Source organism: Parasteatoda tepidariorum, chromosome X1 (assembly GCF_043381705.1).
Source record: "Parasteatoda tepidariorum isolate YZ-2023 chromosome X1, CAS_Ptep_4.0, whole genome shotgun sequence".
Lineage (NCBI taxonomy): Eukaryota > Metazoa > Arthropoda > Arachnida > Araneae > Theridiidae > Parasteatoda > Parasteatoda tepidariorum.
In genome coordinates, this window is record NC_092214.1 from 29466961 (window position 1) to 29480797 (window position 13837).

At 26.9% G+C, this 13837-nt stretch overlaps 1 protein-coding gene across 1 annotated transcript; it reads right to left on the minus strand.

Annotated features, from left to right (window-relative positions):
* Positions 1 to 4887: 4887 nt before the first annotated feature.
* On the minus strand, positions 4888 to 11281 carry LOC107457165 (sorting nexin-10A). Its single transcript, XM_016075259.3, has 6 exons — positions 11124 to 11281; positions 9042 to 9125; positions 8828 to 8928; positions 7857 to 7952; positions 7265 to 7423; positions 4888 to 6877 (listed from the first exon to the last, which is right to left on the minus strand). The coding sequence occupies exons 1-6, from the start codon at positions 11139 to 11141 to the stop codon at positions 6517 to 6519; spliced, it is 819 nt and encodes a 272-aa protein (XP_015930745.1). The 5' UTR covers positions 11142 to 11281; the 3' UTR covers positions 4888 to 6516.
* Positions 11282 to 13837: the final 2556 nt, after the last annotated feature.

Sequence of the window (13837 nt, forward strand, 5' to 3'; positions counted from 1 at the left end):
TACATTTTGCGAATTTTTTATAATTTTTTGCAATAAATATTTTATTTGAAACTTTCTTCAAATTACAAAGTATGCTTCAAATTTCTCAAAAATACCCATAGATGTGAAAAACTAAATACCGAAAATGTGTAAGAAGCATATGTTTAGTGCAAAATTGAAAATTGTAAGTCAGTATATTGGTAAGATATAATCCTTCAGGGATAAGCAGAAAAAAAAAGGTTTTTCATAAAATAGAATAATTCCGTATAAGAAGAAAGAACGATAATTTAAAACATTTTATAAAATAATCATACTGTAAAAAAAGAAAAAATGCTTTTAATAGAATAGAATAATAATTCTGAAATAAAAAGAATTAGCTAACAATAAACCTAATCATTCTCATGAGCTAGGAGAGTACCCTAGCCCGCGCTAGCGAGTCCGCGCCCTTGGGTGTTACTAAATTAATGCTTTATATTATACCACAGGACTATTGTCAACTGATTAACAGGAGGAATTCAAGCTTTCCAGTCATTTACGCATATTTGAATGTGACGCATAATTGGACCTAGTTAGGTCCTATTGTGGGGCCCTTTATCGGAGTATAATTTTTTGGCTTGCTGTGATGGTTATGTACAATGTAACAGCATATCTGACTAAGTTTCAAAATTAGAAGTTAATATCAAACGAAGATATAGACCATTATATATATTTAAAACATGTGCTTTTTTCTTCTGTTATAGAACGTATATTGATATATTGACGTAACAATCAGGCCTATTTTTGAATTCATCTACAACTTTGAGGCTTGACCTCATGTTTACGTATATTGAAATAATAAACTGGCCAAAGTTTGAAAATTATACGTTAAAAGCAAAATATAGGCATTTATGTATATACAAAGAACACATATAAAAAAAAAATTATATTTAAATAGGCTTTTGTTGTGCTCGAACTAATTCGTCCATAATTTTGCGGTTAGGCCTTGTGCTTGCTTATTCCAAACTAATAATAAATGGAGAAAAGTTTGAAAATTATATGTAATTATAAAAGTAAAATATAGGCTTTTGTGTATATGCAGAGAATACAAGAATTCTGCAGAAATTCTTAATAGGGTTTCGACGTTTCTTTATATAAATGAAAATAGGGAGCGATAATTCGAAACATTTTATTAAAATTATCGTCATGTAAAAGAAGTGAAAAAGAAAGATTTTTCATTCTGAAATAAAAAGAAAAAATTTGTTGCTAATAATTAGCCTCATTATTTTCATATGATACGACAGATCACTCACGCTCTTGGACTTAGCAGTTTGGTGCTTCATACCATTCTACGGTACCATAGTCATTTTGCTCCTTACCGGGAATTGCATTTTCGTGGTTTTGCATAGGACACACAATGGGACCATATTATGCCTCGTAGTGCGGCCTCTAGTTCGTCTATAATTTTTCGGATTGTTGTAATTGTGTACTGCGTTAGAAAAATATATCTGAACAAGTTACAAAGTTCTAGGTTAAAGAAACTGTAAGATCAAATATATATATATTTTTTTATTATTAAACGGCTTTGTAACTAGCAACAGCCGTCCTACAGAGAGACAAGATTCAGAAAAATAAGATAAAACTTGTTATGCACAAGTTAAATAGGAAGTGCGAATTTGATCGAAGTACTTTTGAACTTTCAGTCAAATTATGAAGTAATTTCCCAGAGGAAATGTTTTATTTAATATTTTTAATCTACTATAAGCAACAAAAAAAAATATTAAAAAAATCAATCAACCTGAATAATTTCTGATTTAATGATCGATCCTCACGAGCTAGCATAGCCGTAATCTGGGAAATATGTTCTTAATTGTTTGGTCAGGAGAGCTTTCCAAAGCTTTAACTTTTTTATGTTACTTTTTCTTTTTGCATTTTTCATGTTTTGTCATATCACGGAAATGTTTTAAGTGAATCAAAATTTCTTGCACTCAATTATAAAATTTGTTCATTCAGAGATAATTCCATGACAAAATGATTTTTATAATTTTTTATTATTATTTAATATTTTTTTTGTAAATAGTCTAAAATCTTTTCAATCGTTAGATATATAAATGTGTACATTATTTTAACAAACGTGATTTTATAAGACAAAATACAAACTTTGAACGAAATTGGTCGAATAGTTGTTTGGACATCTAGTTTTAAAAATACAATTTCCATAAAATTCGATTTCTCAGAACTATACGCCAAGTTTCATTCAAATTTCGTATTTTGCATTTTAAAATTACATTATTTAAAATGACGTAAAAATTTGTATACCTTACAATTCAAAATTTTTTGACTATTATTAAAAAAATAATGGAAAATATTAAACAATTATTAAAAAATACTTTTTGCATGGAATTATCAGTCGATAAAAGAAATTTATAATTGTGTGTAACAATGTCTTGATTCGCTGAAAATATTTTCGAGATATAAGTAACGTTAAGGGATCCGACTTTTGAACGGCTCTTCTGACCAAACTATTAAGAATATATTTTCCAAATTCCTTGGACCCGAATTATTTTGAGGGTCAGAAATCCAAATCCGTAGAAAGAAAAAGTCTGTCTATTCAGAGAAAGTACACTTTTGTCTTAATTTGTAAATTGAAATATCATCTGCACTAATTAATTAGCATATTTGAGGTCACCTCCTCGAACCATCAAGATTGAGACCTAGTACGTAAATAGTATCATTAGATCGGAAGTTATTCAGGGTCATTTTAAAATTATAACAGAAATGGCTTGTTCGAACTTCTGTAAAACAAGTATTAAGTATTTTCACTCCGAAAGATTTGTTAAGTTTGAAATGTTGGTCACAAGAACTTTAATTTTTAATGAGACTTTTATTTCATTATAAAAATATAAATTTAAAGAATGTCATTTTCAAAATTTTGAGAAACTATTCATTTTAATAGGCGATCTTATTTTATTATAATTATCGTTTTCTCCAGACTGAAGGATTCGAATCCATCGACATCATGCATTGGCTTTGGCTCTGGGTATGAGGACGTATCTGGGATAGGACGTAAAATAAACAAGAGGACTGTTGAGGGCTGTTTAAATATATCTTTATAATTTTAAGTGGGTATACTATATCGTACATGTTATTAATAGAAATAAAGAATACCGGGACTTGATTATTTTTTTCTGTGAGGGAAATAATAATAATTTTTTTTAATGAAAATTTAAGGCACAAGATAATTTTTAATAGGAATACCTAAACAATTTTCAGCAGTCAAAAAGAATATTAAATTATTGGATATACTTGAGACAGTTGAAAGTTATTTGTACTTAACATCATTCAACTCATAAAAATTGAAATCACTGCAAAATTGAAAACCTTCAAGATGAAACAATTTTGATTCGAAACTAAACTGAACTGTACTTATCTACTGGTGTTAAAAATATCATTGAGGCAGAAAGTTTTATTTATTTATTTATTTTCAATAGTTTGAGTTGATATTGTGGGAAGTGTGCTCAAAATTAACCAAAAGAACGCTATGCTTGTAGATTTTTTTCTTTTGAATTTACGAGCATATATTTTTGTTATTTAAAAATTTATAAAAAAATGAAGTAAAAATTTTTTAAATCATTTTCATTTGAATTTATTGTAAAATTTTTAGTAGTTCACAGTCAGTATTTAAACTCATCACCCAAACCTCCCTTAGTTAGCCCAATGGCAAGAGATTCTAACCTTTTATCCATCTACCACTGGGGAGTACCCAATTTTAAACTGCTGTTAAACAACTGCTGTTAAACTGCTGTTAAACAGCCGACCCACTTGGAGTTTGCGACTATCAAGGTTCAACTCAGCGGCCTTGTAATTTTGAGCCCAACTTATTTTATTTTGGGATCAGGCATTGGAATAAACAAACTAGCCTTCATGGAGAACTTCTTGATGGAACTAACCCACATACATGGAGAGCGAAAACTACGAAAACCTCTCATGGTTTGCCTAATTGCAAGAGGATTCTCACCTACAATCAATCTACCACTGAGGATAATTTATATCAGCATTACGGTCACTACGATCCTGAAGAATTCATATCGAACAGCCGTCGAAGGGATTCGAATCTGGCTCGCCCTATTGGAAGGCGAATGATCTATCTCCTGAGCTATACCACGGTTTGATTTACCTCATTCGTGCTTGATAATGTAAAATCTTAATTTACTTCAAAAATTATTAAATTGAAAAAAGTTGGCAAGTTTCAAGCGCTAGAGAACAGGCGACCATTTTCAAGACTCATTAGACGTGAATGAGGAAAACAATAAATATTGGAAAAAGAAAACGCAAAGCTGCCAGCGAAAATATAGAAAATTAAATAAGGATAAAAACACACTTCTAAGAAAAAGTGCCATAGACTAGGCTGGTATTTCCTACCTCTAAAAAAGAGTTTTTAAATATGTACCTTCCAGAATAAATAAATATGTTAATAAATAATAAAATAAAAATCAGAATATTCAGCTGCCATGAAGATGAAAAGTTTAGCTAAAAATTCTGTCGATTTTAGTTTTTAAAGATTTAAGTTTAGTTCCCGAGGAAGCTGCTAAAATTATAACAAAAGCTTCGTTAAATATATTTGCTATCTTACAATATTTCGTTCTTTCTTTAATTTCTTAATGACACTGAATATGAAAATGACCCTTGTATTTTTGCTGTTTTCTGAAATGAGAAGGATTTATTGGAATTTCCGTGAAGGGAAGTTCCTTGAGCATATTTGAACGTAGAGATAATTGTTCTATTAAATTAAAACCTGGCAAAGCTGATCTTGTTTATAGCAGCCTGATCATACTGCTTAATAACAAGATAAGTTTTATTTGAATAAGAAAAAAAAGGAATTATATGTTTGTAAATTCCTTAGAAGATTATATCAAATAAAATAAAACAATATTTTAAAAATAAAATAGTTTTAATATTAATGATTACAAAAATGAGTACATTGGCATCTCAATGAACTGATAAAATTCAAAATGATTTGTACGTATTTACAAAGAAGAAATAAAAACAACGAGATGTACACATGAAAATATAAATAAGTATGATGGATAGCAAAAAATGTTACAAATGTAAAAAAGCTATTTATATGATTATTGGTGTCATAAATTTGTAGCAAATACATTTGCTAATGAAATTTTATATAGTTGGGATTTTTTTTTGTTGTTGTTGTTTTTCTTACTATATTTTTTGAATTTAATTTTCTGTGAAGAGGAGAATACTCACGAATTACAAGTATGCATTTAACAAAACATCATATGGGCAAAGCTTTTATTTTGCAAAGGAGAAACATCAATATGAAACGCTAAATACAATCAATTACAAATAAGAAAAATCTTTAATTGTTTGTTTTTTCTGTTTTAGTTATCAAGCAACACAAAACTAGCAGTATACCCTATACAAAAATTACATTATAAAAATTTATATGAAATAAATTTAACATGAATTTTAAATAGGAACTATAAAATTGATGCTTTGCATAATTTAATAAATTTGTTTTTTAGATATTTGTCTTTAAGAGATATATTTCTAAAGATAAATATATACTTATAAAATTCTAAAAAACAATTGAAATTATAGTAAATTCTGTTTAAGAAATATATTTGCTTTGAAAAGTTATGTCGTAATAATTATTACTAGTAGATTTAACATTCTCCTCGATTTTATTAATTACAAATACAATTATGCACCTTTGAAAAAATAAATTAAGAACGAAATGTCCATGAATTGTCTAAGTTCAGACAGAGACAATACTAAAAAATTAAATAATTTCCAATTAAATTATATATTTTAAGACTCTGTTGTATAACAAAATTAAATAAAGATATTATTCGCATTTTTTGAATATACGAACAATTTTCTGCTTTTTCAAACCTTTTTTAACGCAAAATCCATTGATAGATTTTTTTTTTACTTGACTAGAAATATCACATGCAAAAAAAAAAAAAAAAAATTCACATTATTTATGAATGAACTAATTTATATAAGTTATCAATTATTAAGAATATTAAAAGTACGATAAAGCTGGTTCATAATGAGTTTTAAATTCAAGCATTTCTTTAAAAAAAATAGTACTGATACTTTCATTAAAACTGATAATAAAAAGCCAGATCAATCTTAGATTAATTTTAAAAAATGCAATTTTTTGATAGTTTGATTGCAAATCAAACAATCATATTCTCCTAAAAAATATTTTTATGCGTGACTGTAAATCGTAGCAACAGTAAAAGATGCAGTTGCACAGGTCTGATTTCAAATCACAGTAACAATTATGATCTTAAGAGACTGCATGACACATGCGTTGTTCACGCCTGGTAGTGAATCATCATATTCTTATTCAAAGACAGATATGTTCAGGTCTGATTATAAACCGTAGCAGCAGTCACATTCTGTTAGAAAAGTCCTTTAAGTTTAAGTTAAAGATGGAACGATAATAAAATGTTAAAAAATAAATAGTGTGTATGACAAAAGAGCCTCTCATTTTTTTGTTCTAGCTTTATGCCCATACAATGAGAGGTTAGAAATTCATGCATCAGTTCTTATTGGCCTGGTGCCAATATTCCACAGCTGATTATAAACCACAGCAACTGTCACATTTTGATTGAATGATACTTTTCTTTTATTATCGTATGTTGGGCTGTAGCTAGTATCCAGACTAGATAAAGATGAAGCAGGACTAGAGTCTAAACTCCCCAGGCGTCTTGGAATGGTAAGTGGTTTGCTGTTAAAGTTCAATGAAGTAGAGATGGTTCGGGATTTGGTTTGAGTTGTTGAGATAGGCCTCCCTTTACTAATTTCTACATTTACTGTAGCCGGTGCGTCTTCATCTTCACTTGACACTACAACCACTGGACATACTTCTAGAGGACATGAAGATTGAGAAGAACTGAAATGAGATATAAAAGTGACATTAAAAATAAGAAAATTCGCACATGAAATGATTTAAATTATGTAATTTCACAAATTTAACATCAGATTTTACACTGTTGGAAATTTTGGAGACTAAAATTTTGTTCGCAAATGCATTTTACTATCACAAAATTGTAGCTTTTCTACAGATTGACATTTTATGCCGTTTTCACAATTGGTGTAGAGAGCGCTGGCTGAAGATAAACCAAACTCAACAGTCATAAATGACTATTAGAAACTCTCAACAGTTCTAATAAATAGCATAAGTTTTTTGAAAATAGATTATTTTAAAAATATAGGAATGTTTCGAAGATATGGTATTTGCACTTGGATTTTGAATTTATAAAAATGTTGAGTTACTAACCTGGTATCTGATTGATCTGAAAAATCCGATTTGATATCCATTAGTTGAGGTGCTGGAATATCACCAATACATTCTTCATCAATTTGATTCATACTGCATGTACTTTGCAGAAATAGGTGTAAACTTTTGTCAGATAAATACACAAGGGTTGATAATACTCTAGAAAAAAATATAAATATCATAAATAATGATTCTATCAAAAGATATAGAAAATTAGTTTTATAAAAAAAATATTAGTCATGAGTATTCATTTTGTGCAAATTATTTTTATGAAATTGTTAAATGCACGAACTAAAGAAATTTGGTTTTTATTCAAATTAAAATGATTTTATACGAGTATCTACCCTTGTATTTTTTCCAATTATATTTTTTCAGAAAATTTTTTACTTGATGAGTTAGTTACTGAATGAAGTTTCTTGAATATAAGCTTAAAAAATTTACGTCTAAAATTTTCAGTTTTGTTATTGAAAATGTATAAAAATGTAATAATCGCATGTAATAATTATAACACTCTCCCCTTATTATTTTATAAAACGTTAATATGTATTTTTTATATTAAACAAAAATATAGAAAAGAAATAAAGCAAATTACTTGTCAAGGAAAATCTGAAGACCTTTTTTCCTTTCATCAATGAAAGCATCACTGAATCTATTAAAGAAACTTTTTGGAGGAAGAACAGGTGCTTTCCTGAAAACAAACATATTATTTTAGTTTACTAACTCAATATTATTATAAAATTTAAAAACTATGTATTTTTTAAAAAGCTTTAATTTTAATTAATTTATCTAATGTTAATATTTATTTTTAAATACTTTTTACATATAATTTTAAGATTAAATTTCAATGTTTGATTTCTAATATTTTATTTTAATTCTAAACTTAAATATTTAATTTCAGTAATTAATTTTAATATTTGTTCTATATTTATTTTTCATTTTGCTTGATCTTAATTAAATTAATTTCATTTTTATACTTAATTTTGAATTTTGTTTTGCAATTAACTTTAATTTGGTTCAATTATAAATTAATTTTTCTTCAAATTTTAATTTGGTTTAACATTAATTTTTCCATTTAAATGAAAACTAAATTTAATAATTGATTTTTATTGCAAGTACACAAATTTGATGTATATTTCAGTTTCAAATGATCAGAATGTCTATAAAATATTTTTAAAAGTTTAACCTTCCATTAAAAGAAATAAAATGAAATATGGATAAGTTCTTAGAATTTTTGATATATTGTAGTTTTTTTTAAGTTATTTAATGAGCACCAATACTTAAGCAAAACACAACCAAATTGATTATGGATCCTTATAGACTGCTGGTATAATTTTAATAAGCATCAATTAACACTATTAACAATAATTTTCCAACGTTTGCCTTTTAATAACAAACTTTTAATCCTGAAAACGATAGCATAAGTTTTTGCTGATATTTGTGTGTTTTTAATGCATTATCTACCAAATTTTTTAATTAGAAATAAAACGAATTAAGTATCAAAAATGGTTAATAAACCATTTGTATCATTAAATCATATAATTATTAGCAAAAAGGTTCACTTACATTGTAGGAAAATGAGATTCTAACAGACGGCGTAAATGTTGAAATTCAGAATATCTTCGCCGAACTTGAGAATATGATTGTGAGAAACAAGGGTCATTGCTCTAAAATTAAAAAGAAATTCAGTAAGATTTAATATGAAATATTCGATAAATCTTAGCGTTCAAGCAATTTTATTCATTATTTATTGAAATGTAAACAAAAAATATAGTAATACCTTTAAGCTTATGGCATATGATGTGTAGTAACTTCCAGAAGAAGAAAACTGTATTAAAGGACTGTGAACTGATACAACTGTTATCTAAAGAAAAGAACATCAATCTTAATTTTAAAATGATAGCATAAGGAGTTATATAAAATTATTTTAGAATTTTTTTTTTTACAGATTTATATAAAATTTTATAGAGAACTGATACAATTTAATGTCAAAAGCATAATTTATCTTAATTTTAAATTTTAATATGGAGGGCTGTATAAAACATTATTAAAAGACAGAGAACTAATAAAACTGTTATTTGTAAATGAAAATTTTATATTTAATTTTAAATTATTAAAGTAAAGAGTTTTGTGAAACTATATTAAAAGTTTATAACTATATTAAAAGAGTAGAGCTAAATTAACATTACTATTGTATTCAGGGCTCTTCTTTAATTACTCTTAATTTAGAGCTAATATCCAACAGGAAGTACACAAATTAATATAGAAGGAGAAAAATATTTGAAACAATCTCAAATCATACTGATAAATTATTGAGGTAAGACAATAACTGTGAATGCAGGATTAAAACATCAAAAATATATGGTCAGATGAGACTGAGTGGTGGTATAAAGTGATTATTCTTTTTAGTTTCATCGGTAAACCAAAAGAATTTTAATGTTTTTAATGCCGCTTTTATCATGACCTTCCTCAAAAATGATCTTGGTAATAATTTTTGAGGAAAGTCATGATACATTCGTCTTCATCTTACTTAGCTATTCAGAATGTTTACAAATATAAGAAAAATTAAGAAAGATTACAAAATTTTAAATCACAATTTCTTAAAATATAAATTATAAGTATAAATATATTTCTTGGTGAAAAATTTCATTTTTTAAAATCTTTATTTTCACAATGTTTATAATTTAAGCAGCGATTATTTTAAGGACAAAATAAAGATTACACCAATGAGAAATCAATTTAAGTGGAGAAGATCCTTTATGTAATTTACTTAAAACATATCATTTTTGTAATAAAAAATTTTATTATATCAATAATAATTTGCAATATTTAAATTAAATTAAATTAATAACAAATAAAAATCAGTGTTGTAAGGAAATATAGTTTTTGTATTTTATTTATGATATATTGATAAGCATTTAACATATTTATCACAGTTCCTAGTATAACCTTCTGCTCAAGTTAAAATTTTAAATATATTTTTTGGTTTATCACTGTAGGTGCAATAAAATGATTTTTCATGAAACTTTTAACTTCACTTATTTATAATGTAATAAAAACAGTTTTTAAAGACCATAATATTTCTTAAAGATAAGAAATGATTGCAGAAATTGGAATTTATTTTAGATTTCCTTGACAAATCCTCAAATAATGTTTCCAAGTTTAAATATAAAGAAAGCAAATTGCTATCTTTTATTAGATAAGTATTTGCATCGGGCTGACCGTGGAGGTTTTGGCGGGTTTTTTTGCCCCACATTTAAAGCAATTGCGTCTTTCTCTACTTAATTTTTTCACCAAGATTTGTCCCTTAACCGTACTAAAGAATTTGCTTTTCTTTCGAGTTTAGTACATCATTACAAGGCAACGTAGGAAAATTTAAAATAGCTGTACTCTGTTTAAACGGCTGGTTCGGAAACTAGTTCCCTGACATTCTTTTTTTATTTTCTTCTCTTTTTTTCCTTTCTTTTTTCTTTTCTTTTCTTTCCATCTTTCTTTTTTTCCAATTATTTTTTCTTTTTTGAAAATTAAAGAAAAAACTACAATAAAAATATGTAGCATTGTACGGTAATGCATGTTTTTCCATTACATCCATGATATAAACTAGTAATCATATTTAAAATACTTATTTTGAAATAATTTAAATATTTCATTGAACTAAAATTCACTATGATATTTATAACCTATATATTTATGTTTCATTCGTATTTAAAATAAAGTTCTTAATTAAAAATAAAATTCCTAATTAAAAATGAAGCTCTCTAAAACATATTAAAAATAAAATTTTACAAAAATAATAATAATGCAAAAATAATAATAATACAAAAAAGATATTGCGAAATAAGGAACAAGAAAAATTCCTTACCATTGTTTTGTTATCCATTTCACTAAACAATTCAAATTTTGATGGGATTATACCCAATTGTTTGAGAAATACAATTCTGTAGATATTTAATCACAACACTCTGTATGAAAATTTGCGCTCAACTGTTTTAGCGTTCATAAATTTCGCAGTTATGTATGTTTTCAAATGACGAGAAATACGTCACCCGATAAGATATCAACAACAAAGCACATGCTCTTGTAACCTCGTGACTGCGTAGAACACGCATCCCCAGTGAAAGCGATACAAGCGGCTGTCAAAACGAAATAAAACTATGAAATAACATCCCCCCCCATTTCATATCATAAACGTTTTTGTTTTATTTTTTCCTCATGATCTACATGAAAACAGTTACAAAGAATCTATTGAGGCTCGTTTTTTAAAGAGTTTTTTTTCAACAATTACAATAATAATAATAATAATGATAAAAATAATATTAATAATAAACTTATCATTAATTATTATCAACATTAGCAATGCTTGTTGTATTTTAAATTATTTTACCATATATATGCATATCAATATACCATACACTCTCGATCTTCGAAAATTTATGCATCTACTGGCAGATCTACGTAGAATTTCCTCTCCATATGAGTTTCCGATTGAATAGGAATAAATAAAAAAATTAATAAATAATAATCTTGAAAATGTAACAAAAAATAACTACACTTAGGGTACCAATTCTTTTTATTGTAAATTTAATATTTACAGAAAAAATTTAGTGAAGGAGAAAAAAAGATAAACATGAGCGAAAAACTACTTTATCATCACCAGAATTCAAAGCAAGAAAAACTGTTTGACAACTTAATACTCAAAGCCCTGTACCATGCTCTCATACAATGCGGATGGTTTTAAAATCAGTGATATGTTAGAAAACAGATTGTAGTGTCATAGTGGAAGAGAAAAAGTTATGATAAATATTATATACCACTATTACCGTATAATTTACGGTAAAAGCTTAGGAACACTAAAGAGATTACATTTCGTAGTAATATCTTTCTCAAATGCTTCCTGAATTTTTACCATTCTGGTGAGGAACTGGTTTGTTTTACAAGAAAACAACGAAAAAGGGCGAAAAATTCTAGATCAAAAACTCAACATTTTTTAATTTAAAATTTGATTGCTTCACTTGTAAAGCAAAACACCATAAGAGTTGTCTATATATGTGTGCCTTTATCACTTTTGGGATTAGATTGATTATAGGTTTATTTGAACAAGGGTCGAAATTCGCTATGCAGCGCCAAATGTAAATAGCATTATGCTTACTTTAAGTAAACTGGAAAATTGGTGTTAAGAGCTAAGTTTGACAGAACATGAAAATGGGAGTGAAAGAAAAATACCTGTAGAGTTACTCTGGTTTATGGGATCTTTGTTTAACAAGGAACAACATAGTCCCAGAAATGTATAATTTAAAGAAGTGTAATTGGAGTTTGATTTTTCGGTATCGACATTAAAATTTGCTTATAATCATGTAATTCATACTCGGAGAAAACATTTCTGGGAAAGTTATCGTACTGCATGGTAAGGACAATTTTGGTAATAGAAAAACAACATAATTTTGATTAATAAATCCAAAATATGCGGTATTTAAACCATTCATTTGGTAATTTTCTGTTCATATAGTAACGGCTCATGAGAAATTACCATTCATATGGGATAAAACGAGTTCAACCATATTATCGTTCAAATTTCCTGCTACTTCGAAATTGTGTCGATCTGAATAATCTTGTTTCTTAAACTTGATTACTCGATACTGTAGTTCAACTTGTACCAAAATACTATTCAATTTGGCACCCAAATATGATTGCACTGAGAAAAAATTAAGTTACCGTACAGTATAGTAACGGCATTTCTGGTAAAAAAAAAAATGTTATTCTGGTTAATGAAAGCAAAATACGCAGTATTTAAACCATTCATTTGATAAATTTCCGTTCATATAGTAACGATTTAAGGGAAATTCTTGTTTTCAAAATTAGTTCTTATTACCGCATACTCATTAAAAAATACAAAACTGAGAATTAATTTTAACCGAATAATTGGTTTTTATACCATGCTCTAAGGTATCAAAATATAGTAATCCAATATTACAACTTTTAACGAACTTTATCACGTATTATAAAACCATATTTTATTGTTAATTTTCCCAAAATCATTATCAAAGCACTTCGGTAAAAATTACCGAGATTTTTTGGTGTCTTCCAAAATCTGAATAGAGCGAGAAACACGGTAAATTGTGCCACATTCCACGGTAAATATTACTATAATGGTAGCTTTGACAATTCTTTTTTTCTCTGTGTACATCTATTAGTCTTTAGAAAAATAACCAAAAAATGAAAAGGCAATAAAAAGAAATTATTGTAAAAATTTTAATAAGTTTCATCAATAAAAAAACGTTCTGATAGCAAATATTTAATTCGATGGACAGTTTAAAAAATTTGCAACAAAAAATTTATAATCGACATCAAATAAGCGAGAAAAAGTTTCACTATGATTCGATGTATATCGATATTTTTATTAAAAGTTGGAAAAGAGGCTTTCTATTTTCTTAAAGCTATAACTTGCTTGAAAAAAAAACTTCTTTCGCAACAGAAATTTAACATATTTTTTTCAGTATTATACCATTCTTTATAGAAAACGATTACTATTTTATTGTAATTACACTTTTAAACATTAAAATTTATGAATCATAAAAT